Here is a 25207-nt window from a genome sequence, read left to right on the forward strand (position 1 = left end):
TGCGCCAAGCCTCGGGGGTCGGGGAGACCATCTCGGGTCGCTGAGGGGGCGGGTCGGACGCCCGATCCGGCTGCTGGCCGGAGGACGTCGCCGGTTCCGCGATTTTGGGCGCCCCAGTCGCCTCCAGCCGGGCCGAGCGGCGCCAGCTGGTAGCTGGGGCCGCAGGGCGGTCGGGCCGACACCGTGTGCTAGTCGGGGTGGGTTGTCTAGGGGTGTAAAGGTCGGTAGAGTGTCCGTTTGTGGCCTCCGGACGGGCTCTGGTCGGGAGCCCCGTCTGGGGGGGCGACCCCCCCATCTTTGTTTACCGAATGCGTCTCTGGATTAGAGTGCGTCTAGTAGGCCTCCTACTTAGACGCTCGCTGTCCTCGGTATGCTCGAGCATCCTAAGATGCGCGAGTCTATATTAGTTGCTCCGCGCATCCCGAATTGCTCGCGGCATCTCCGATTGGCGTTGCTGTCTCAAAAGACGCGCCGTGCATACTGTGAACAGCGCGTGTCTCAGAAGACGCGCGCATATTTTGAACAGCGTGTGGATCTCAAGAAATACACGCACGTATAAAAACAAAAAAGAAAACGAAAATCGGTGTGGCGAGCGCTGCGCGGCGGGCCGTGCCCCCGGCTGTGCGCCGCGGCTGCTGCGCTACTACTCGCACAGCCGCGGCGCGCCCACCCGAGCACTCGTGGGTGGGCGCCCTATAGCCTCTCCGCGCAACGTGCTGGGGCACGGACAGCGGCTCTCACGTGTGGCAGCGGCAGCAGGCCCACCGCTGCACCGACTCACACTGAACAGCACGCACAGGACACAGTCACAGAACACTGCCCCTGACGCCACTCACGGCCACGGGCTACTCAGACTTGGACACAGGCACCTCGCTTAGCACTCCGTGCACGTGGCTGCCGGTTGCCGTCACCAGCGCCGCTTCCTGCCCAGATCAAACACCTGCGACGTGGCGGAGGCGATGAGCGGCCCGCGGTCGCCGTGAGAGCGCGCGTGGTGGGCGACGGCTCACCGATCGAGCGGAAGCGGTCACGCTGTGGGGGCGGCGGAAGCGGTCACGCTGTGGGGGCGGCGGCGAGGCGGGCAAGCCACCCGCAGATCCCCAGAAGGACGCCGTCGCGAGGTCGAGGGCGGGCGGCGGGGGCGGCGAGAGCGAGGCGCGAGGCGCGAGGCGGTGTTGGCGGCGGCGGTGGCGCGGGCGGCGGCGGTCACGGAGCGGGGGCGAGAGGGTGGTGGCGAGCAAGACACCCGTGCGCGCTGCGCGGTCGCCGTTCTGACTCACATGCCTGCGGACAGCGCCGACGGGTGGTGAGGAGGGCGGCGAGCCGGCGGGCACGGTGTGCGCGCGGTCGCCGCGCGCTGGTGGGCGACAGCTCACCGAGCGAGGAGCGAGGAGCGAGTCGGGATGCCCGGTCCCTCAAATCGCCAAGTCAAACAAGAAAAACCGCGCGGCTGGCCGACTCTCGGAAGTACGCTGTCTTCCGTGTCTAGGCGCACGCCCACGCCCTCAGCCTCGAACTGGCCCCGCTACCTGCCGCGCAAACTGGTTGGTGGGGGGGGGAGGCGGCGTCGCCGTCGGATCGTCGTAAGCAGTGCATGCAACTTTGGTCTTTGCGCCCAGAGCTCGTGGCGCGAGCAGATGCATGCGCGGTGCTGAGAACCTGGTTCTCCAGGAGGGGCAGGCCGCGAGGAGAGACCTCACACGAGCACTCAAGGCAGGGCCCCCAGGGGGTGCCGAGAGATCACACCGCCTTTTCGTGCTCCCTGGCTCCCTGCTCCCCCCTCGGTGCCCGGTGCACCCGACACACGGTGTCTCCTGAGACGCTTCCCTGTCCAAGTATAGTAAAATGTGATCTAGTATGCAAGTGCCATCTCAGAACAGCTGTGCATCTATAGATGCTTGTGGCGTCTAAGATGGAACGCGTAACAAAAGACACGGCGCGGCTATCTCCAGGACAGCCATCGCATCCTAGAATGCCCTGTGTACCCGAGACACATGGTATCTTTGAGATGAAAAGTGCGTCCTAGAATGCGTTTTTGCATTCTAGGACGCATCGGTAAACAAAGATGGGGGGGTCGCCCCCCCAGACGCCCGCCGGGCCGGCTGAGGCTGTGTGTCCGTCCACTGTGGACCCAGTGATGGCCTAGGAGCCCTGCACGGACGGTGTTTATGCTATATAACACCTAGGGACCGCGTGGGGTGGGCGGCGAGCCGCGCATCGGCCGACAATGTGCCGGTGTACGCGTTTCGGTCACACTCAGGGCCCGTTTTGCATGACCTGGAGCGCTCGTGTCCGCCGGCCGCCGGCGCCAGCGCGCGGGGGCGGCGGCCGGCGCGGAGCGACGCCGACGGCTGAAAAAGCGTCAACCAAATACTGTGTATACCCCTCTGCGGACTGCGCGGAACAGTTCGAATGCACACAGAGCTCCACATTGAGACAAATGTCCGCACTCCGACTTTCACTTTCAGGAATCGCCGCGTTTCGCCTTTGGCTTGACCTCCGCCTCCGCCACCGTGCGCACGTAGACCGCGTCCGGCGCGCGCTCCCGCTCCCCCATCTCGTACGTGTACGACGCCGCCACGGCGAGCCGGCTGCCGTCGGCGGAAAAGGCGAGGGCCGCGACCGACGTTGGCTTCCTCGGGAGCTGGCAGAGTCGCTTCTTGTTGGCGCCGTCCCAGACGTTGACATGCCCGTCGCAGCCGCCCGTCGCAAAGGTGCCGTGCCTCGGGTGGTAGCAGATGGCGTTGACGGGGAAGGCGGTGCCGACGCCGTCGACCACCGTCCGGTGGCACTTGAAGGCGTACTTGCGCGCCTGCGCCTCGGCGCTCGGGTCGACGTACTCGACGGCGACGCGACCTACACGGCGCAGCTCCGGCACCCTCACTCGGCGGCGCTCACCCGGCGGGGCTCCGGCGACGCACGCCGCACCCTCGACGGACCCGAGTGCGTAGCCGAGCCCGCCCGGCATCTGCGCCACGGCCCGCGTCTGACACTTGAGCGCCGACTCGCGCCGCTGGAGCGGCTCGGAAGGCCTGGGCGACGGGCGGGCGGGTCACGCGCGCTGTGTGCGAGGTGTGTGCGAGGAGGCATCACACGGGGCCGCGGGCGCGGGAGCAGCCACCGGCGCAGGTCGAGGAGGTGGACGTGCCGCGCCGCCGTCGCGACCACCACGAGCGGCGCGGGCGGCGGAGGGGCGCCTGGCGCGCCGACGCAGAGCGCAAACACCTTGTCCGGCTGGGCATAGGTGCCGACGCACGCCTCCGCCGTCCGCACGTCCCACAGCTTGAGCGAGCGGTCCCAGCTGCCGCTCACGCCAGCGCCGACCGCACCGCAGAAGCGAACGCAACGGACGCCAGAGGCGTGCCAGCCGAGCACGCGCTCCACGCCCGTCTCAAGCCCGTGCAGCCGCAGCCCGCCGTCCGTTGCGCCGCTCAGCACGCTGCCCGCGTCGACAAAGTCGACATCGAGCAGCGGCGCCGGCTGCGGCAGCCGGACTACCACGTCGGCCGTGGCCACGTCGTACAGCCGCAGCGCCGCGTCCCAGCTCGTGACGGCTAGGCTGTCGCCAGTTGGGCCGAAGCGGACGGCGGTGACGCCGTCCGTGGGAGGGTCGGAGAGGGCGTACTCGGACATGGGCGTGGTGGTGCGTGATGCCGTGGGGCGAGCGGCACTCAAAAACGAGCGCGCGAGCCAGGAAAAAGAATTTTGATTGGGATAAAATATAGGGCCGTCCCATCCCTCCCTTGGGTTGTCTGTTTTCTTTATTTTTCAGGGCCAGGGTCTGTCAGAGTCCCCAGAAACCCGAGGAGTCACACAGCCCACCTGTGTGGTGCACGCCCTGCGAGCGGGGCGGGGCGGTGCGCACTGTGCCTCTGTGTTCGTGCGTCGCTCGCCCATCTCTCCTGGAGGTGACTGCTCTATTTATAGCAGACCAGGCTCCTGAGGGAGGGTGTAGAGGATGTAGAGTGTAGAGCGCTGTAGAGCTGTAGAGCTGTAGAGCGCTCTGGAGCGCTGTAGAGCTGTAGAGCTCTACATCCGGCGCGGGACGATGTGAGTCCGATGTAGAGCGATGTAGAGCGCGATTTTGTTGTAGAGTTTGTTGTAGAGGCTCTACAGCCAAAGCGCTGGGAAGGCAGTGACTCAAAGAGGTCGAGCCGCGCTAATGGGGTGTCTCCGAGCTTACTGGAGCTCTGATGGACGGCCCTGACTACCCCTGACACACACAGAGTCACTCTGACGGCACACAACACCCTATAACTGCGTCATGACCAGCCTGCCATGCGTCGCCGGTGATGCCGCATTCGTCGCTGTGCTTCTTTAGCAGGCGGTGGACTGTCGGCTGCGAGGGACGGTCGCATTTGCGCGAGGCGAGGCGATCATTGTTTGAGCGTTGCATGCGCCATGACTCGCGCCAGCGCGTGCGGGAGCTCCTGGCTGAGCGTTGAGTCCAAGCGAGTTGCGCTGGCCACGATCGCTACACCTAGCCGAGCTGACGCGCCGAGGCGCCGGCCAGTCGCAGCTGTGAGGCATGCCACAGCAGCAGAGGCACCTGCCACCCATTGGGCGGGCAGAGAGAAGGCCAGGGCAGCACTGGCAAGTGCAACGCGCCTCATGTCGGAGAGCGACCGTGCCTCGTTCGCCGCTTATGATGTAGAGTTTGTTGTTAAAGGATAGTATAGTGTGGCAGTTTGGTCGGAGGGCGCCCGGGTCGCCCCGGAGCGGCCCCACGCGGGGAGGTGGGTGAGAGATTTCACGTTGTAGAGCGCCTCTACATCGCTCTACAACGCAGGCGCCTCGTCACGCGGCGGATGTAGAGCTCTACTACAGACAGCTCTACAGCGCTCTACACTCTACATCCTCTACACCCTCCCTCTCTCAGACAGGCTCGACACAGGTGCGGACTGGCGCAGGAAAAAGAATTCCCTCGGCTCTCGAGTAGAGCTCAATCGGAGGATCGCCGCTCCGTAAGTAGGAGGCTGCCCGCGCCTGCGCCCGTGCCGCCGGTGCAACTTTGTCCTATACGAGAGGGGAATCCCTGGTCAGGGCTCATCGCTCATGACTCGGTCGAAAGACCCCAGATTGGCACCCGTGCCTCTCTGGACAGGGATACCAGGGTGGCCCGCCACAGCCAGCTGTCCACAGCGCCACAACGTATACAACGAACTCCACAACGACCCTGGAATTGCGACTCGCCGCTCCCTTTGATTTTGTGTGAGCTCTGTGTCTTGAAGTGCCCACAACATAACTCGCTTCCCGCCAAATTCTGTTTTGCCGCAAGCACGGACGTCCTCCGAACTCTGACCGGCCGGCGCTGCTCAGCTCCCTGGGTTCTGTTCCCACACGTTAGACACAATGCACATCGCGTGGATTGGAAACAGCTACGTCTACTACCACGACCTGCCGCTGATGCTCGCCGGCCTCCTCGCGGCGGGCGGCGTCTCGTCCTCGAGCGGGCAGGTCACGCCGGGTGGCCAGCGGCTGGCGCAGCACGCCGCTGACCCGAGCGTCGCGGCGCTGCTGGAGCAGCCGTGGGACGTCGCGGTCCTGCAGGACAACTCCGCCGTCCCGGGCGGCGCCGACTCAGGCGACCGCGCCGCGTCCGAGTCGGCGCTGCGTGACTTCTTCGCGCCTCGCCTCGCCGGCCGTCGCGTGCTGCTCTACGGGACATGGGGCCACGCGGCGGGCTGCGCCTACGCCCGGCTGCGCGCCCGCTACCCTGACTACGCCACGATGCAGCGGCTGACGACCGCGGGCTGCGAGGGCTACACGCAGCTGCTGCGGGCCGCCGGGGCGGAGGCGGAGCTGGCTCCCGTCGGCGACGCGTTCGAGCTCGTCCACCGAGAGGAGGTGGAGGCGGGCCGCGACCCGCTGTCGCCCGCCTCCCTCTTCCGCCGTCTCTACGCGCCGGACGACCTCCACCCTTCCCGCCTGGGCTCGTACCTTGCCGCCTGCGTCTTCTTTGCGGCGCTCACTGGCGCGCATGTGGAGGACAGCGCTGCCGCCTCCCGCTTCCGCCCGTCCGAGGCGGAGCACGACCGCAAGATGCGCGAAAAGCACGGGTGGGAGCCGGGCGAGCTCGACGACGCCGCGGCGGCGCGGCTGCAGTCGGCGGCGAAGGCTGCGGTGGAGGCGCGGGCGGCACGAGCGGGTGCTGCTGGCGAGGCGCCGCCCAGCACCAGTGAGGGCAGCGCCTTGAGAACTGAGTTGTGATCGACACTGCTCGGTGTGTGAGGTGACTCCGCAAAAGTAACGCGATCGCTGACAGGCTGTGTTCGCTCCCCGCGACCCGTTAGTCTGTCGGTGGGGTGTCGTACGCACCTGGCTCCCCGGCGCGGCCGCACCGCGCTTTTTTAATGCATACCTCCTATCCCAAAAGTTATTTAGTACCACCCCGGTTTCGGACATCGGCGAACGATCGGAAGGTGCCGCCTGCACACAAATGGAGTCCAGCGATGTGGGACCTCAGTCCCAGAAGCATGGAGCTTCAGGCCGCGACCACGTGGCTAGGTGGACACTAAAGTGCCATTTTGGCGCCAAATCTTGGCGGGAAATGACACGTGGCTTGGCGGGAGTGTGGTGTGGCTGCGCCGCTCGCCAGCGCTGCTGTTGAGCGCCAGCTGCTGCTCCCTTCAGCCAGACGGCCGGGCCTGCGCAGCACGACCGCTGGCCTTCCTCCTGCACCACAGGAGCGCGCCAAGGCGCGCGTCTGGGCAAGCAGTGCGTCTCATCGCGATGCGAGAGTCGACGCTGTGACGCCGCCGCTCGCCGGCTAGAATGACAGTGGCAGCATTCGAGTACGCGTCGAGCTGTGCGTACCAGCACTTGTATGCGAGCTCATTGTGTCCCTGAGCTGCTGTGGGGTGCGTGGGCTCAGCTGCGGAGCACGTACTGGGCGGCGGTAGGGGGGTGGTACTAAATAACTTTTGGGATAGGAGGTAATGGGGTTTTTTTGGACCACTTTGTCGTTTGTGCTTTGTGTCTCACTGTGAGCTGTGTGGTGTGTGTACACAGCATGCAGTCAGGACACTCGAAATCACCACGCGGTTTTGGCAAAAGTAAGGCTTTGGGCGAAAACGTCACCATGAACGTAACCGAGATGCAACAGAGTATTTAAGCCGCGTCCATGACGATGTGAGATGTGTCGACCGGACCCGGCGCCGGCTCGCCTGCGCGCTGCGGCTACTCTGATGGCCCCCACAGGCCGAGAGAGAGAATGGTCTCGGCCCACGCCTCGACGCCGGGCGAGTCGGGCGCGATCACCTGCGTCGGGCGCAGGTCGCTCACCGCCTCGGGCCCCTCTCTCCCTCCCCTCTCTCCCCTCCCTCCCTGCCCTCCCGCACACGCGCCTGGCTGAAGCCGAGCTCGCGCGCCTGCGCCGCAGACGTCTCGCCGATGCAGGCGGCGACGGCGCCGGAGCCGACCTGCAGCGGCGGCGAGTGGTTGGGTGGCGGCGCTGCCACGCGCGCGCGCGGGAGGCGGGCCTCTCTCTCCACCAAGGGCACACCCGCTCGTGCCAGACGCGCACTGCGGACGGCGAGCCGAACGAGACGACCGACGCGGCGCGAGCGGCCTCCTCCTCGGACGGCCCCCACTCAGCCGCCACCGTCGTGTACGTGTCGATGCGGCGCACGCCGAACCCGCGCCGCTCCAGGCCGGCGCACACGGTGTCGGCGGCGAGCGCAGAGCAAGGGTAGAGCACCGCCGGCGGCGCGCCGTCGCCGCCTCCGCTGTCGCCGTGGTCGAGCGGCAGCTCCTCTGCCAGTGCCCTCCCCGTCGCCTTGGTCGGCGTGAAGGCGGAGCGCAGCCCGAGCGATTGGAGCGCCTTGGCCGTCGCCCCGCCGACCGACGCTAGCCGGAGGTGAGGCCGGCCGGCGCGCTCCCAGCCCTCAGCGAGCACGCCGGCGGCCTCGGGCGACGTGACGACGACCCAGGCCGGCGTCTCCTCCGCGAGGGCCGGCGGCAGCTCCGCCTGCCCGGCGGGCAGCTGCTGAAACGCGATGCACGGCAGCTCCGCAGTCGGCACGCCGCGCTCGCGCAGCAGCGCGTCGAGCTTGCCGTTCTTGCCGCGCTCGCGCGTGAGGATGACCGCGGGCGGCGCGGCGGACAGGCGGGGCGGGCTGCAGCGCGGGGGGAGGGCGGAGAGAAGGCAGAGAGGGAGGCCGGGGCAGAGGCAAAGTGCCGCCATCCAAAAAGAGAATGCGCCGCGCGAATCGAGGTCGCACACACACACGGAGTCAGAAATGTGGTCCTTGCGCGAGGGGAGCTTGATAGACTCGAGGGGCCAGGATACGCCGCGAGGAGGACGGAGTTGCGCAAGGCGAAAGAAGCCGCGAGAACAAGGGACCGGCAGGCGGCGGCGTCGCAGGACGAGGCAGAAGAGAACGACGCGACAGAGGAGGAAGTGACAAGGGAGAGACCGACGAGAGTGGGACGGCCGCGAGGTGGCATGAAGGTTGCAGCGAGAAGCGGCGAGAGACTGCGAAAAGAGATACGAAGAGGCAGACTCCCCAGGGTGGGCGACGGCTAGCGTAACACAAACACACCACACTCCTCTCCTTAAAATCCCTGTGTGGTGGCGGCGTGCCGTCCTCCCATCCCTCCCTTGGGTTGTGTGTTTTCTTTCTTTCTTTCTTACACACACGCACACGCACACGCACACGCACACGCACACGCACACGCACACGCACACGCACACGCACACGCACACGCACACGCACACGAAATCACGCACACGCACACGCACACGCACACGCACACGCACACGCACACGCACACGCACACGCACACGCACACGCACACGCACACGCACACACACACACACACAGAGAGAGAGAGAGAGAGACAGAGAAAACGACACAAAAGAAACCCAAGGAAGAAATGTGTCACGCCTCCTTTGCTCGGTCGCCCCGGGATTGCACCGCGCACATTCGCTCGCATGGCGGACGAGGAGGAGGCCCTCTTGCTCCTCGTCAACGCGCAGAACCACTCGGAGGACCTCTCGACCTTCACCTTCCAGCAAATCGTAGAGCTCGCGAAGCTGGTCTCTCCCGTCGCCCGCTTTGAAGCGGGCGTCGAGGTGCTGACGAGGGGGCAGCCGGCAACGACGATGCTGATCGTGCTGCAGGGATCCGTGGCCGAGGTTCTACCGTCCGGCGCCGCGGGCGCGCCGCTCGGCGTCGGCACATTCATTGGCTCGGACGCGCTCTTTGCGAGGAGTGTCCGCAGCTGCGCATTTGTCTCGGCCGAGGCCGGCGCTCTCGCCACGCTTCCGTTTGCACGGCTCGACGCGCTCATCGGCCGCGAAAATCCACCGCTCGGCCTCAAGCTCTCGAGTTGTTGCGCGCGCGCGGCGATGGACAAGCGTGGTGCCCACGTCTCGGAGGCAGAGGTGAGTGCTCCCTTTTGCTGCCCGCTAGGAGTGCTACGCCCGCGCCGACCAGCACGTGCTGCCCCCGCGCAGGTGGACGCTCGCGTGTGCCAGCTCCTGGAGCAGCAGGCGGCGCAGGGATGGGGTTGCTCCCAGGAGGCGGAGGAGACGATTGCCTGCGCTCTCCCTCCTGCCAACAGCGCCAAGGGGACCTGGAGCGTGTTGCGGACCCCGAGCAAGCTGCGGCTGCCGGTGGCGTCTCGGCCGGCGGTGTCGCGGAGCGGGTCACGGGTCTCGGCCAGCGGCAGCCGGCGATCCCTCCGACTCCAGGATTCGGTCGACCTGGACCGCAAGGTGTCGCTCGGCTCGAGGGCAGACAGCTCACTCTCTTCCGGCTCCAGTAATTCAAACGAGCAGGCGGATCTCCCCTACACGTCTCTGCCGGGCGAGCTTGCGGCCGCCGACGCCTTCGGCCTGCTCAAGGGGCTGCAGCGGCGCGTCGCGCATCTTCCCGGCGGCGAGGGCCGCTGGCTGCTCGCCCTGTCGGACGAGCTCCTCACAGAGCTCGCGCTCGCGTCTGCGGTGGCGGGCTTCGAGGCGGGGGAGCCGCTCCTCTGCGTGGGCGAGGCGCCCACGTTCATCGGCCTCATCCTGCAGGGCTCCGTCGGCGAGGAGGTCGGCGGCGACGCCTCGCTCGTCCTTCGCTCAGCGGGCGACCTCCTCGGCGCGGAGGGGCTCTTCTCTGCCGAGGCAAGGCCCTCCGACGTGGTGGGCGTGGAGCCAGGGGTGATATGCCTCATCGGCAACGCCGACCTCGACCGAATGAGCGGCACCTTTGCCGGGTGCAACGCGACAAGGTCGGCGCTCGCCTCTGCAATCACCGCCGCCGCGGTCGACTCGGCCGCGCGCGGCTCGGTCTCCTCCTCCAAGGCCGGCTGCGAGGAAGAGGAGGACGGTTTGCTCGCGCGCTTCCGGGCGCTCAGCTGGGAGATGCGCGGCCGCTCGCTGCCGCTCGAGGCCTTCTGCTGCGGCGTCCTCCAGAGGCCGCTCAGCAGCACCTTTGACAGCACATGGGACGACGGTCGGTCGCGCGGCGGGGGAAGCAGCCCTCGAGGCACCGCCGGCGCCGTTCCCTCTCAAGTGCCGCCCGCGACCGCGGTCCAGCTGCTACATCGCCTCCGCGACTCGCCCTGGGCGCATGGCGCCCTCTCCCTCGCAAACGTGGCCGCGCTCAGCGACGCGTGCGCCATCGTGCGCTTCACGCCCGGCGACGTCATCCTGAGAGAGGGCCAGCCCGCCTCGTTTGTCTGCCTCGTGCTTGAGGGCCTGCTTGACGTAGGGGAGCCTGGGTCGGCTACCGGTAGGGGAGGGCAGCCTGGGGAGCCTGGATCGCGCCGCGTGGGCGCGGGGGAGGCCATCGGCTTCTCCCAGCTCTTCGCGGGCGGCGCTCGACGCTCGGACGCCACCGGTGCGTCGGTGGGGTACGTTGCCGTCATCTCTTATGCCGCCTTTGGCAAGCGCGGCCCCTCCGAGCCGTCGCCTCCGTCCGATGGCGCCGCGCGGACGTCGACTGCTGCAGCACAGTTGCTCGCGCGGCTAGCGTCGCTCGCGTGCAGCCTCGACCAGTCCCCGGGGAGTCTGCCCGAGGGAGAGCTGTCGAGCGACCTCGTGAAAGGGTGCTTCAACGACGTTCCGCCGGCCGAGGCGGCGGTGGAGGCCATGCTGGACGCGTGCTACAGGCTCGACTGGCCGACGCGAGCAGAGCTGGCTGTGGCTACGGAAGCCCTCTGTGAGCGGGCCCAACAGCACGCCTCACGGAGCTATACCGCGCAGCTGCCGCTTCACTTTGCCGTCCGCGTCGTGCCCTCGCACGGAAGCTCGCTGCTCGTCACGCTGTCGCTCACCCACACCGTCGCCGACGCCATCGTCCTCATGAGGCGCCGCCTGTTGGGGCGCTCCGCAGCGGGTCTCTCGGGAAACTCTAGCGCCGACACGGAGTGGGTCCTCCAAGTGGCGGTCTCGGGAGAAGTCTTGCGCGGCTCCAAGAGCAGCGCCGGTCCCGGGCAGGGCGACGAGTCCGAGCTGCCACTCTCGCAAGTGACGACGGTTCGCGAGCACCTGCAGTACCGGCGGGCGCCCGTGCTGCGGCTCTGCAGACTCTCCGAAGCGACGCTGCCACGCGCCGTCGCCGCAGAGGAGAGCGGCAGCGCTGCTGCAGTGCATGAGCTGCTCGGGCCACCCCTCGCTTGGTCTTCCGAGTCGGCCGAGCCGATCGCCTTCCGCCTTGCGATGCGCGCGCTGAGGCCGACGGAGGCCGCAGCACACTCGGCCGCGGCCGTGTGGCGCCACCTCCCCACCTTCCGCTGCGAGTCTCAGAACGCGTCGTGGCTCCCCGAGCAGTTCACCGCGACGGTCCGCCTCTCGGACGAGATGACCAAGAAGCTGCCCGTGGACGCGGCGACCACGGTGGACGCGCTTCGCGCGAAGGCACTCGCGGCGTACGCCAAGGCGACCCTCGACGACTCGCGCCCGGCCCACCTCATGTGTCTCAAGGTCGTCGGTTGCGACGAGTACCTCGACGGCGGGATCGTGGTGAGCTACGAGTACGTGCGCCGCTGCCTCAGAAAGGGGGCGGAGGTGGCGCTCTCGCTCGTCCCCAACCCGCTCGCCAGCCTGCCGCCCCTCAGCAGTGTGCCGCCGCAGCCGCCGCAGCCAGCGCTTGCGAGCGGGCCGCCGTCCTGCTCTCTCTCTCTCTACGACCTTCCAGACCACCTCAAGCTGCGAGTCGAGATCATCTCTGCAGAACGGCTCCGCTCGGTCCTCGCAGCGGCCTACAGCAGTCCCCGGCGTGGTGGCGCCTGCAGCGGCGTGTGGGCTCTCTCCGTGCGACTCGGTGTCTATCATGGCGGCGTGCCGTTATGCGACCCAGTGGAGACGCCAGCGGCGATCTGCGACGAGGGCAGCAACCCGAGCTGGTCGGCGAGCCTGCAAACGAGCCTGCCGCTGCACCACATTCCTCGCGCCGCCCGCGTCTGCTTCACACTCTGCGCGCGGCCGGCTGGGGGGCGGGCGGCCCGCGACGACGAGGGCGCCGCCACCAGCTGCAGCCTCGGCTGGGTCTCGATGATGCTGGTGGGGCACGACGAGCGCCTTGCGAACGGCACGCACGCTCTGCGGCTCTGGCCAGAGGAGAGCGCAAACCCAATCGGCTGCAATTTGGAGAACGCAACGTTCGACCCGTCCCAGCCAGAGCCGCCCGTCCTCTTCGTTGCGTTCGACCGCTTCGCCGTGCCAGTCGTCATGCCCCCCGACGAAGAGTTCGACAGCGCCTCGGCCCCGGAGCCGCCGCCCCCGATGCCGCCGCGGGCTCGCCGCCCGGGCTCGCTCGCGGCGGGAGCTCTGCCCAGTACGCAGGAGGTGCTGCGGCTGAAGCGCATCATCGAGCAGGACCCTCTCTCGCCCCTCTCCCTCGACGAGAAGGAGCTCGTGTGGAGGCACCGCGAGTTCGTCTCGTCCTCGCCCGAGGCGCTGAGCAAGCTGCTCGAGTCGTGCAAGTGGGACGACCGCACGGCTGTCGCTGAGGCGCACGCACTACTGCGGAAGTGGGCCGTCCCATCGCCGACCCAGGCGCTCAAGCTCCTCGACGCCAAGTTCGCCGACCCGCAAGTGCGCGCATACGCCGTCGAGCGACTCGGGGAGATGAGCGACACGGCCCTCGCCGAGCTGGTGCTGCAGCTCACGCAGGTCCTCAAGTACGAGTCGCGGCACGACTCGGCCCTCGCGCGGCTGCTGCTGCGACGCGCACTGCGCTGTCCACACCAGGTCGGCCACCGGTTCTTCTGGGCGCTCAAGGCCGAGATGCACTTGCCGGAGGTTTCGGAGCGCTTCGGCCTCCTGCTACAAGAGTACCTGCGCTGCTGCGGCCCTCACCGCGAGAAGCTCCTGCTTCAGTCGCGCGTTGAGCAGTCGCTGATTGCAATCGCACGGGCGGTGCAGCGCGAGAAGAAGTCGGAGCGGATTGCGCTTCTGCGGCAGAAGCTCAGCGAGACGGAGCTACCGCCGCGCTTCCAGCTGCCGCTAGACCCCCGCATCGAGTGCACGGGCCTCGTTGTGAGCAAGTGCCGGTGCATGGACTCGAAGAAGGTGCCTCTGTGGCTGGTCTTCTCCAACGCGGACCCGCAGGGCACGGACGTCACCGTCATGTTCAAGTGCGGCGACGACTTGCGGCAGGACGCGCTGACGATGCAGCTCATCCGGAGCATGGAGCGAAAGTGGGAGGCCGAGGACCTCGATCTCCGGCTCTCGCCGTATGGAGTCGTCGCGACTGGCGACGAGGTGGGCTTCATCGAGATCGTGCTCAATTCGAACACGACGGCAAATATCACAAAGGAGTACGGCGGCGGCGCATCCGGCGCGTTTGCAAAGGAGCCGATGGCACACTATTTGCGCGAGCACAACAAGAGCGAGCGCGAGTATGCCGCGGCCGTCGAGACCTTTGCGCACTCGCTCGCGGGCTACTGCGTCGCCACATACGTGCTCGGCATCGGCGACCGGCACAATGACAACGTGATGCTCTCCAAGAATGGCCACCTCTTCCACATCGACTTTGGTGCCACCCCGCACACACTCCCACACGCGTGGTCACATCTCTCCCCTCACGCGCCCCGCTGCTGTCAACTGCTGCTCTTACATCCGGACGCGACGTACTCCTGCGCTTGGACGAGGACGCCCCACAACGCACGCGTCTCTCGCGCCCATGCAGGCCATTTCCTGGGCAACTACAAGTCCAAGTTTGGGATTAAGCGCGAGCGGGCCCCGTTCGTCTTCACCCCAGACTTCGCTCGTGTCCTCGGCGACAAGGGCCACAGCGACTACGAACACTTCGTAGCCCTCTGCTGCCGAGCGTACGGCATTCTACGCGGACACAGCCACGAGTTCATCACGCTCTTCCAGCTGATGCTATCGACGGGCATCCCCGAGCTGCAGCGGGCCGAAGACATCTTCTGGGTGCGCGACTGCCTTCGGCTCGGCAAATCGGAGACTCAGGCGACGGCCCACCCAGTCCCTTCGTCCACAGCTGCAGCGCCGCCCCACGACGCGCTGACCCCCCCACCCCCGACCGCTTCTAGGCGGCGGAACACTTTACGAAGCTGATCTCCGCCGCGCTCAGCTCGCGCACAACGCAGGTGAACAACGCGGTTCACATCATTGCACACTCTTAGAGAGGTGCGCCAGAGAGAACGCGCGCCACGGGGGCGCGACTCGATGGGCGGAGCGCGAGAGGCCGACCCGAGGACGCATATCTTGTGTGCGCGTGGTTAGACACGTTCGTGAACTAGGCGGCTGTGTGTAGCACCTTTTTCCTTTTATTGGCACGAGGAGTACATTACACACCGCTAGCAGCCTCATTACCTGTCACATATTGGTGACACACCTTGTTCTCCGAGCGCTTCCTGAGTTAGTCTCGCCTCCGCCTCGCACGCAGCCTCATTTGCGCTCTCCAGCGCTGCGGAAGCCAGCAATACAGCCTCGCGGAGCGGCTCTACCTCCGCGACCACGCTGCGCACCTCCACTTTGGTGGAGCAATTGGCGCGCTTCATACGATCTCGCGCGCGTGCAGCCGCTTTTTCCGCCATTAGAAGTGAAGCCTCCTTCATGTTGAGCGTCTCGTGCCACATTTTCCGGTCTTTGGCGAGCTTTTCAGCCTCTTCCCGAGCCGAGAGCTCGGCCTGACGGGTACTTTCCTGGCAAGCGGCGAGCCTGTGTAGAGAGGAGCGAAAGGTGACTTGCACAGGCACGCGTCCTCATGGCTGAATTCTTGTGTGCTCAGCAGCAAGAGAGGGATGGCTCAAAGGGGTGGGGTGGGGGGGGGGTGAGCGCACCTAGCCTCGTCCTCCTCCTCTCGTGAGTGAATCTCGCCCCTCAGGCTGTACAGCTGCGCAGCCGCCTCCTCCAACTGAGCCTCAGTCGCCGTGAGCTCGGCCCGCTCCCAGGCTAGTTGCGCTCGCACCCGATTGAGCTCTTCCGATGTCGTCTCGAGCGCACGCCTCCTGCTCTCGCTCCGCTGCGGCCTGCCTTCCTCCCACCGCTTCCGATTGGCTAATACCAGCCGCTCAGCTGCTTCGACGCAGCTGTAGGGCACAGCGCTGTTCTCTAGGCTGAGCGCCAGCACGCTGCTGCCCTCGAGTCCGGCGGCGAGGGCCTCCCCAGCGCCGCCACCGAGCGGGTTGCTCTTTAGTCCCAGCCTTCGAAGGCCCGGCGAGGATGGGAGTGCGCGCCCGAGGGCTGCACCACCCTCGTTGCCGATCCCATTTTCGTTCAGGTTGAGCACCTGTAGACTGGAAGCCTCGGCCGAGAGAGCGTGTGCCAGCTCCACTGCGGCGCGGTCCGCGAGCCGGTTTGCGCTCAGGTCTAGTTTTGTCACGCGCAGCGGAGCCGATGCAGCAGCTCCGCGATAGTGTTCGCCGCTGCACTTCAAGGCAACTGCCAAAGCGCACGCCCCATCATCACCCACGCCATTCGAGGCTAGGCTGAGCTCAGTTAGGACGATGGTGCTAACCGACGCCCTGGCAGCCTTCTCAATCTCAGCGGCGAAGGCCCTCGCTCCTTCATCTCCGAGCTCGTTGCGTGCCAGCCTACCGATCAGCTTGACGAACTGGTCAAGGCGAGGCAGGCGACAGGTACGGTGCCGGGCACGGCGCGTATCGGGGCCTGAGGCAAGTCAGCGTTGGACAGGCGTACAGCGCCTGGGCGAGAGCTCGCGCTCCCACTGGCCCAATACGATTGCTGGCTAGCTGCAGCGAGCGAAGGCGTACGGGCGAGAGTGCGGCAGGTAGCCGGGTGGCAATCGGCTGACGCCGGCCACTGCTGCCTGGCGACGTTGGACGAACCGAAGGGGAAGGCGGCCTGCTTGGCGAAGGCGGACGCAACAAAGGAGACGGAGGCCTGCTCGTGGCTTCTGGCCGCGCAACCCCGCTCGCAGCGAAAAGCTTCTCGCCGATCGCCGCAGCTCCGGCATCTCCAATATCGTTACCCTAGAAACGAACGACTCACGTTCTCAGAAGTGGATCCCTGTTCCTTGAGTGTTGCAGCTTTGAAGTCTTGCATGGCCGCGCCGTTAGATTTAACGTCTCTAAGGATTGCGCGTGCGCCGCGCCCTCAGCGATGGCGGCGGCACCGGCGGGGCCCAAGCCGTTACTGGGCAAGGAAAGCTCCATCAGGGAGGAAGATAGCGGAAGCGCAGCGCTAAGCTCGGCTGCTGCCTCGGGCCCGATCGCGGTCGCTCCCAGCCGAAGGATGCTTAGGGCTGGCGAACGCTGCAGCACTTTAGCGAGGGCTGTGATCGCGGGCCTCTCGTGCCCTCTTGCTATCACATTCCTCTCCGCCGGAGTGCCGCCCGAGGAGAGGTCGAGCGACGTGAGGCTGCAGTCCTGCAAGAGGGCCTCAAAGATCTCGAGGGCCCCACGAGGGCCGATGCAGTTTGAACTTGCGGAAAGCGACTGCGTGGTCGGCGACGCACGCAGCAGCCGGGCCAGCGCGACTGCCCCGGCGTCCCCCAGCATGTTGCGGTCGAGATGCAGTAGCCACGGTCGATGGGACGGCGGCAGGCCCAGCAGCTCCTCAACAAGCACGTCTGCGGCCAGTGGGCCGAGGCCTGCTGCCGTCAAATCAAGAGTTTGTGTTTTCCACGTCGCGGCGATCGTACTGCGGAAGCGCCGAAAGCGCGCGTCGGACTGTGCACCAATGCCAAAATACTGTCGACGAGCAAGGAGTAGTCGCTCGGACAGCCCAGATATGTCCGGCTCGACGGTCATAAGGCCTGTTACATTTTCCGGAACGCCAGAAAAAAGGAACGCCGAGTCATCAATTAGACGCAGGGGCCTGATCCTCGTCGCCTGACGCGCCGCCTGCGAAGCGGGCCTCTTCTGCCGGCTCCTCCGTTTGCGGCTACGACTCCGAGGCGCCGGAGGAGATCCAAAACGAGGCGCTCTACCGGGCCTGCCGCGCGTACGGCTTTTAGGTGAGCAATTCCTCGGACCTCGCTGCGGCGCAGGACGAGGGCACATTCGGCGAGTGGCTCGACGAGCTACCCTTCGAGGTGGCTGCGGCGACCGCCCGGCTGCTCAAGCACCACGCGCGCTCCGGCGCGTGGGTCGAGCTCTCGCCCGGCAACCCTAGCCAGGCCTCACGCGCTGGCCGCGACCGCGACCGCTCGAGCCCGAACTGCCCGTCAGATATGTCGGAATTGTCAGAGAATAGCGACTAGCACACCTCTGAGTCCCAGAAACCCGAGGAGTCACACAGTCCACCTGTGTGATGCACGCCCTGCGAGCGGGGCGGGGTGCGCACTGTCCCTCTGTGTTCGTGTGCGTCGCCCATCTCTCCCTGGAGATGACTGCTCTATTTATTTATTTATTCAGGGGCCTGATCGTCGCAACGTTGGCAAGGTATATGGCACATGCAACAATTATGGTACAAGATGACGGGAGACGCACAGACGTTCTCTACTAGACGCAACGAGGGCAAGGAGCAAAACAACTTGTACGACAATGACGTGACCAGCAGGGGCAGGTGATGTGTGACCAGCAGGGGGGCTTACGAGGCAGTTGCCATACGGAGTCAGCAATGAGCAACCTGCAGCTCGAGGCCCTGGTGGGGCACCTGAAACTGAGAAATGTCCAGCTGCGTGACGCAGTCCGGTGAAGTTGGCTCCCGCGCGTCCCCAGACGCCGGTCGCCCTTTTGGTGCCCCGCTGGCGATTGGCGGTGGTCGCTGCTCAGCCGGCCAATCGTCGTTAATCACGGCGACAGCGGAAGTGGGAGCGCGGGAGCGGAATGCAATCAGTACGGTGCAGATGGGCCAGACGGACGCGCAGCCGAGGACGCCCAGCGGTCCGAGCGACGCGAAGCCAGAGACATCGCTCTCCGCGGTGTCCACCTGCTCGGCGATGCCAAGGCCGAGCGCGAGAATCAAAGGGACGGTGATGCTTCCGGTGGTAGTACCTGCGGCGTCCCAAGCGAGGCCAACGATAAAGTCGTCCTGGCCGCACGTGAGCGCAAGCGCGATGAGGTAGGGCGGGATCAGCATCAGGAGCAGCGGCACGTTCAGCAGCACCTTCAGAATGCCGACCACCGTACCAATGCCGCATCCAACGGACACGGTCGCCACCAGCCTCAGTTTTGACACCCGCCCGAGTGACATCGTCTCCGCCTGCCCCCCTGCAACCAGGGCGCGGTGCACGCTCTGGCGACCTGCTCGAGAGTCTCGCGTGTGGCGAGAAGGCGATGGGAAGGGGGAGGGGTGGGGAGGGCACCGAGCACGAGCAAGTCCGGCTCGATCATCTGACACGCAAAGATGGTGAGGAAACCGAAGAGGAGAATCCCAAGCGCACGTGTCAGGTCCACCGCGCCGTCCTCGCAGAAGACTCCCTCGGTCAGCCGCATTCCCCCGTTGCGCCCCATTGGTAGCACTCCCACCTTGATGCCGACGAAGAAGGCGTAGAGGCCGAGCAGCACATTTCCGAGCCCGCGTGGCACTGGCCGCGTCGTCAGCACCCGCCAGGGTATCTTCAGGTAGAATAGCACGCTAATGAGCCCCAGGCTGAGCGGCAGGAAGCTCCGGGCCGTGAGGATCGCCTCCTCGCGCGCCACCTGCAGAAGGTCATCAACGTGCTCCGCCCTCGCCGGCCGCTCCGCCGAGGTGTCGCGCCCGGTGAGCAGCTTCCAGAGCTGGATCGCGTGGCAGCTGCAGGTGACCGATATGACGGGCATGAGCGAGGCAAAGGTGACGATGCCAAAGGCTGGCCTCCCCTCGCTCGCCAACCCCGCGCCGAGCGCGAGGACAACCGGCACTGTGATTGGACCCGTGGTGACCGCCCCCGCGTCCCAGGCAAGGCCCTGAGCGGCGAGCGGCGTGACCGTAGTCACCGCGAGGCATATCAGCACAACGGGGGTGATCATCTGCGAGAGCGACCAGCCGCCCCCGTGGTCTGCTCTGCTGAGCCGCCAGCACCCAAGCGAGACAGCGAGCCCCACGCTGCTGCCGATACCGCCAACAGTGAGCTCCTGGTACGCGCCGAGCAGACCTTGGATGGTCGGGAACTCCCACGCCACGTAGGCGACCTCAACCAAGGCACCAATCGCGGGCTCGCCGAACGTGAGCAGCAGGCCGAGCGCGAAGCCCACCCCAGGCACCATCTCGCGCTTCTCGTGCATCAGCGTGCGGCCGATCAGGTCCCCGAGCGGCATGAGGCCATCGCGCAAGCCAATCGCGAAGAGCGCGAGGCCCAGCGTTACCATTGGCAAGCCAACACACACGATCTGCAGGCTCACCAGCGGCAGGTCTGGATTGGCCTCCTTGCCATGCGCCATCTCATAGGCACGCACAAAGCTGGGGAGACCAACCGCAAGCCCCACTATAACGCGCAGCGGCTCGACCAGCGCGCGGCGAAAGGAGGGCTCGGGGTACACGTTCAGCACCACGTCCTGTCGCATATACACATTCACGGGCGCCACGGGCGCCTCGATGGCCTCAGAAACTGCGGACGTCGCTCTTTTGGCGATTTCTGCTTAGTTTTACGCGTAAGTAAAAATAAAAAGAATGAGATTAGCTTTCCCTACTTTTCTTCGTTTCACGCCAGAAACTTTCAAGGGCAACGGGCCAGCAAGCTCCCTCGGGAAGGTCGGGATGCGCGACACCGATCGGGCGGGGCGGCCGACTTCACAGCTCACAGTCACCTGCGGATCGAGCGGTACGTCGAGGCTGTGAACGGCCCGCACGCGGCTGCTGGTTGCTGCTCACTCGGCAAACCAGCCTCTGCTTTCCGCCTGCATCGCCTTGAGGTCCTCGAGCAGCTTTGGCCTCGCGTTGAGCTTGAGCGCGTCGTCGAGCGACAGCACCTTTGCGCTCCTCTCGAGCGCGTCGAGCGCGGCGAGCCGCTTTTGCACCGCGCCAATCTCCGAAGCGAACTTAGGCCGGTTGGCGATTGGCTTGAGCGCCGAGACGGCGGCGCGGCGCGCCTCGAGCTTCTCGCGCGCCTCGCGCAGCTTGGCCTCCTTCTTGGACGAGCCGGCGGCGGCGGCCGCCGCCACCTGCGCCTCGACCGCCTCGAGCTTCTGCTGCAGCTGCTCGAGCACAGCGCTCTGCTCCGGCTTGGTGAGCTGGCCGGCGGCGATCATCTCCTCGAGGAGCGCCTGCAGGAAGTCCTGCTTCGCCTGCAGTCCGTCTGCGTCCGAAGAGTCGTAGTAGCTCTGCTCCTCCTCGGAGAGCGGCTGCAGCTCGGCGAGCTGCTTCGCCTCGATGGCGGCGAGCCGCGCCTTGGCCGCCTTGAGGACGTCGAGCGCGCGGCGTCGCTGGCTAAAGGAGGGCGTCTTCTTGGCGACCATCGTTCTGAAGGCCGGCAGGTCGGCGAATATCACCAGGTCGGCGGGCGAGAGCGCCGCGTCGCCCTCGCCGCCCGGCGTGTCCGGCGGCGCGATTCGCGGGAAAACGTGCACAAACTTGAGGTCCTTGTCGGTGTCATGCTGGAACTTGTAGCGCCCCTGGCAGTCGAGGGAGGCCGCCGCGCCGCGGTCCTCTACGAAGCCTGAACTCTTCAGCGCGTCGCCAAAGAGACTCGGGAGGTTGTCAGCGTACTTTTGGCGCACCTTCTTGCCTCCACCGCAGACAAACGTGAGCCGCATCATCTCCGCGCTGCGGATCGGCGTCCCGAGACCCGCCTTGACGAGCTGCGCGAGTCCCTCGGGCCCGTACCCGGCCAAGTCGAAGGTCTCTGAGCTCGAGGAGGCCTGGATCTCCGCGGCAAGCTTCTTCGCCTTGTCCTCCGACATCCTTCACGTCTCTCGCGCCCGCTGCAAAGCCTGTCCGACTCGCTCCAACTGTGAATCTAGGCCCGGGTAGTCTCCCCCCATTCCCAGGGCCTCCAGGGCTCGCACCTCAACCTCTCACAGACCAGCGCACAGCGCCATAGGACGTATTTTCTTCTCAATAACAAGGGTGTGAATTTAGAGTGGTCCACCCATACCGCGTTGGTGTCCAGTCCGAGCCTGGCTGTTCTTCACCTTTCTACCTACCTACCTTAGAGTGCGGTATTTTTTCCCTAACTGGTCTGTAACCCACGGGGGTCGATCTGTGAGATAGCTGATAGGTTGATAAGAAACAAGAACAGACAGTGAGGGTGGGCGTGCACACGACTTGGGGGTCGGAAACTCTTTTAAACAGCGGCCGCGCCAGCTGGCCGTGCTATCAGGAATATGCAGAGTCTCCTACGGGAATGTACGTAAGAGCAACATACACTGAAAATTGCTGACCGGCGCACAGCGGGCAAAGAAAGAAAGAAAGAAAACGGACAACCCAAGGGAGGGATGGGAGGACGGCACGCCGCCACCAGCGGGCAAATCAAGGCGAAAGGTGGAAGCGTATTTTCTGCGGACGGACTCGTACGTTCCACCCGATGCCACGTTGCAGGTTCATATACGACAGAGAGAGAGAATGCTGCGCCAGGCGCAGGCGCTCGCCGTCTGCGCGGCCGTCGCGCTCGCGAGTCTCGTCGGCTGCGCGCAGCGCCACGTCCTTCTGCGCGACGCGTCCAGCTCCTGGAGTGCTGCCGCTGGCGCTGATGTCCGCCGAGCAAAGCTCGACCTGCTCGCGGAGCAGCTGCGTGTCCGCGGGGCACGGAGCGAGCTCCAGGCGACCCTCGCGGCCCGACTCGTGCAGGTACGACGCGCAAGGCTGCGACTGCTGCTCGGCAAGCTCGAAGTGAGCCAGCGACGTGCGCTCGCCAGCCACGCGCCTCCGCGTGATGCGTCTGGCGCGGCGGGTCCGCTCGCAGTGCACTCGAGCTGGCACGCCGTTGCGCCGGACGGCTCGTGCCCCGCGGCAGTGCCGCACTGGGAGTGGCGCGACCTCCTCGCGGCGGCGCTCGCCACGCAGCCGCGCGAGCGAGCAGCGGCGCTCGCGGCGTTGCACGCTAGCTCGCGGCTCCCTCATAGCGAGCTGCAGCAGCTGGCCGGGAGGTACGCCGAGGTGCTCGCCAACCGCGAGTTCGATGGGCTGCTCGACGTGTCACATCCGCCGTGCGGCGGTCGCCGCTTCGCGCGCCTCGAGGGCGACCGCATCCTCTCCCTCGATTGCGCTCCGCACCTGCCGGCGAGGTACGCGCTCGATGGCGAGAGCCAGCTGCGCGAGTACAGCGGCCCGGCGCGCGTCGAGGGCGCCGAGGTGGTGCTCGCATATTGCGGAGAGGAGTTTAACCTGCTCGCCCACCCACGTCTTCGGCCCGAGCTCCTCTCACGCGTCATCAACTTTGGGGCGGGTGGGAGCGGGCCGCCGCCGTCGCCGCCTCCGGCAGCGTGGGATCGGCCGTGGGACAAGTGGCAGGGCCTGCGGGAGGACCGTTGGGGGTGGCGGCGGCTGGAGGAGTCGGGTCCGACGTGGCCGCGGCCCGAGGCCACGACAGCACGCGTGCCCGCCCCCTCGCTGCTCATCTTCATGATTGACGCGACCTCGCGCGCTCACTTTCGCCGCTCGCTCCCAAAGACTCTGGCGGCGCTCGAGCGCCTCACCGCCGCGAACCGCGCACATCCAGGCGGAAGCGGCGGTGACGAGGGCGGCGGTAAGCGTGGCGGCGGTGAGGGCGGCAGCGGCGCCACCACGGGCGGGTGGCACCTCTTCGACTTCGAGCACTACAACATCGTCGGGTACAACTCGGTGCCCAACCAGCTGCCCCTCTACTGCAATGTGCTGCCCGAGCACCTGTCGCAGACCCTGCCCGGCCGGTGCGTGTGGGAGGTGTGGCGCCGCGCCGGTGCCGTCAGCGCCATGGTGGATGAGGTGCACGACAACTGCCAGTCGCCGACGTCGGTGCCGCACGCCTTGCCTCGCACTCCCTCCCCCAACCCTGGTCTCGTTCGGCAACCTCTGCCCCCACCGGCAAGATCCCTCGACACACGCCTGCACCGTTCCCTTTCGGACGGGTCGCAGGTGCTGCACGCGCTCTCACAGTCGGCTGTCATGCTGAGCGAGGCCAACTTGCCCGATCACCAGCTGTGGCGGCTCTTCTGCTCGCCGCTCGTCAAGCCCTGCTGCTGGGCGCAGGACGGCTTCCTCAACCCGGGTCGGCGGCAGTGCGTCGGCGGCGGGAGACAGCTGCACGAGGTACTCATGGGGTACCTCGAGCAATGGCTCGCGCTCTATGCCGCCGCACCTCGCCGCTGGGCCTCGATCAACACGATGGTGGCGCACGAGCACTTCATGCTGCGGCTGCCCGCCCTCGATGACGCGCTCTCCACCTTCCTCGAGCGGCACGCGGCCGGCCTCCTCCGCGACACTGTGGTGATGCTCCTGTCGGACCACGGCACGCACGGCATCTGGTACAACGACTACGAGATCGGCGCCGCCGAGCACAAGCTGCCTGTCCTCTACGTCCTCGCGCCCGACTGGCTGATGCGCGAGCGGCCCGCCTGGCAGGCCGCTCTCCGCGCGAATACGCGGCGAATGGTGACCGTGCGTGAGCTCTACCATGCAATGGTCCAGCTCGCAGCGTATCCGAACACCGCCTCGCTAGAGGCCGGAGCGCTATCCATCCTCGACCCGCTCCCCGAGCACCGCACTTGCGCGGAGGCAGGTGTGCCGGAGGAGTTTTGCGCCTGCCGTCGGGTGGCTGCGCAAGCAATCGCGTAACATGCACATGCACAACAACAACATGTACATGTACATGTGCCGCCACTTTTACATTCATGCACGTAATAAAACGAAAGTTCACACCCTCCCCGTCTCGTCGAAACAGAAGCTAGCGCAGAAGAGAGCAGGGCAGACCCGGGGACTGGGGAGCCGGAGCGGACGGCATCGGCCGCCGAGGGAACGTTGGGAAGAGGCACGAGGAGGGCGGCGACCTCAACCGACTATGGAGGACCCGTCACCAGACGACGCAGAGCAGACGACGGTGAGGCGGAGCAGACGCGCAGGGCGAGACGAGGGAGGGAGCAGGATGTTGCGGAGATCAGCAGGAGGATGTACGACGAGATTAGGAGCAGCAGGGACCCGAGGGACCATGTGGAAGACGGCTAGTGCTAGTCCCCCATCGGGAGGACGACCCCGGCTAGTCGCCGACCACACCCACAAAGAACCCTGCACAAAGACCGCAGGGCGGGGACCTGTTCCTTTTTACCCATCTCCTAGTAGAGGTGTCCGTTTTATTTATTTATTTATGTCTCGTCTAGCCGCAGCCCCAACTCTTGCCGCTCTTTTTTCTGTGTGTGTCGGGAGCGTATCGTGTTGCGGGATCGGGGATGTTCGGCACGTGTTGAGCTGTTGACGAGGTCCGAGCACCGACTGCGACTCCGAGGACGAGGTGGGCGCGCAGCACGAGGCGAGGGGCAGCGTGTGCGTGACGAGGGGTGAGGGGACAGTGAGATTGAAGGTCCCTCGCATCAAGATCGTGCAGGGCGGGGACACCTTCACCTAGGGGGACCATGGCATGTTGCCATGTCACCATGTTGCATGCACATGCATGTGCATGCACATTCTCTCTCGAGATGTAGCCACACGATCCATCTCGTATCTCAGAGTTTGAGTGTTGTGACATGTGTACGTACGTCTCTCTCTCTCTCTCTCATGTGTAAGGTCCGCCCGCAGTTTGAGTGTTGTACTTAAAACTGTCGAATCGAAGAGGTATCTCGGCTTTCGGGTGAAATTCTGAAAAACGTGCAGCACTTCTAGCCGACATCGACAAAAGTCACTCTCTAGCCCCGCGGCGAGCGGCCCCGCCGGAGGCGAAGAAAATTTTGCCATCTAGCGCTCTCTAACACACATTTTTGCACAAATCGACGCCTCCAAACAAGT

At 66.0% G+C, this 25207-nt stretch overlaps 8 protein-coding genes across 8 annotated transcripts; 3 read left to right on the top strand and 5 right to left on the bottom strand.

The window, feature by feature from the left end:
* Positions 1 to 2464: 2464 nt before the first annotated feature.
* Positions 2465 to 3633, bottom strand: EMIHUDRAFT_64104 (hypothetical protein; the record flags this gene model as incomplete). Its single annotated transcript, XM_005780731.1, has 3 exons — positions 2465 to 2856; positions 2929 to 3032; positions 3122 to 3633. 3 exons carry the CDS (start codon positions 3631 to 3633, stop codon positions 2465 to 2467), a joined length of 1008 nt encoding a protein of 335 aa, XP_005780788.1.
* Positions 3634 to 5352: 1719 nt separating this feature from the next.
* Positions 5353 to 6293, top strand: EMIHUDRAFT_204198 (hypothetical protein; the record flags this gene model as incomplete). The annotated part of the gene is made up of 2 exons (XM_005780732.1): positions 5353 to 6059; positions 6266 to 6293. The coding sequence occupies 2 exons, from the start codon at positions 5353 to 5355 to the stop codon at positions 6291 to 6293; spliced, it is 735 nt and encodes a 244-aa protein (XP_005780789.1).
* Positions 6294 to 7209: 916 nt separating this feature from the next.
* Positions 7210 to 8092, bottom strand: EMIHUDRAFT_54867 (hypothetical protein; the record flags this gene model as incomplete). The annotated part of the gene is made up of 3 exons (XM_005780733.1): positions 7210 to 7260; positions 7341 to 7421; positions 7505 to 8092. Coding segments are annotated over 3 exons (720 nt in total), but the record flags the coding sequence as incomplete, so codon positions are not given.
* A 3507-nt stretch (positions 8093 to 11599) lies between these two features.
* Positions 11600 to 14589, top strand: PI3K1 (phosphatidylinositol-3-kinase; the record flags this gene model as incomplete). Its single annotated transcript, XM_005780980.1, has 3 exons — positions 11600 to 13976; positions 14130 to 14374; positions 14497 to 14589. Exons 1-3 carry the CDS (start codon positions 11657 to 11659, stop codon positions 14587 to 14589), a joined length of 2658 nt encoding a protein of 885 aa, XP_005781037.1. The 5' UTR covers positions 11600 to 11656.
* Positions 14590 to 14775: 186 nt separating this feature from the next.
* Positions 14776 to 16929, bottom strand: EMIHUDRAFT_204201 (hypothetical protein; the record flags this gene model as incomplete). The annotated part of the gene is made up of 4 exons (XM_005780734.1): positions 14776 to 15127; positions 15250 to 16078; positions 16258 to 16325; positions 16421 to 16929. 4 exons carry the CDS (start codon positions 16927 to 16929, stop codon positions 14776 to 14778), a joined length of 1758 nt encoding a protein of 585 aa, XP_005780791.1.
* Positions 16930 to 17986: 1057 nt separating this feature from the next.
* EMIHUDRAFT_99873 (hypothetical protein) lies at positions 17987 to 19860 on the bottom strand (the record flags this gene model as incomplete). Its single annotated transcript, XM_005780735.1, has 2 exons — positions 17987 to 18618; positions 18681 to 19860. 2 exons carry the CDS (start codon positions 19858 to 19860, stop codon positions 17987 to 17989), a joined length of 1812 nt encoding a protein of 603 aa, XP_005780792.1.
* A 102-nt stretch (positions 19861 to 19962) lies between these two features.
* Positions 19963 to 21195, bottom strand: EMIHUDRAFT_463086 (hypothetical protein; the record flags this gene model as incomplete). The annotated part of the gene is made up of 1 exon (XM_005780736.1): positions 19963 to 21195. The coding sequence occupies one exon, from the start codon at positions 21193 to 21195 to the stop codon at positions 20164 to 20166; it is 1032 nt and encodes a 343-aa protein (XP_005780793.1). The 3' UTR covers positions 19963 to 20163.
* Positions 21196 to 21856: 661 nt separating this feature from the next.
* Positions 21857 to 24046, top strand: EMIHUDRAFT_204204 (hypothetical protein; the record flags this gene model as incomplete). The annotated part of the gene is made up of 3 exons (XM_005780737.1): positions 21857 to 22828; positions 23048 to 23227; positions 23369 to 24046. The coding sequence occupies 3 exons, from the start codon at positions 21857 to 21859 to the stop codon at positions 24044 to 24046; spliced, it is 1830 nt and encodes a 609-aa protein (XP_005780794.1).
* Between the last annotated feature and the right edge of the window lie 1161 nt (positions 24047 to 25207).

This window comes from Emiliania huxleyi, assembly GCF_000372725.1.
Source record: "Emiliania huxleyi CCMP1516 chromosome Unknown EMIHUscaffold_21, whole genome shotgun sequence".
In the NCBI taxonomy this organism is placed as follows: Eukaryota; Haptophyta; order Isochrysidales; family Noelaerhabdaceae; genus Emiliania; species Emiliania huxleyi.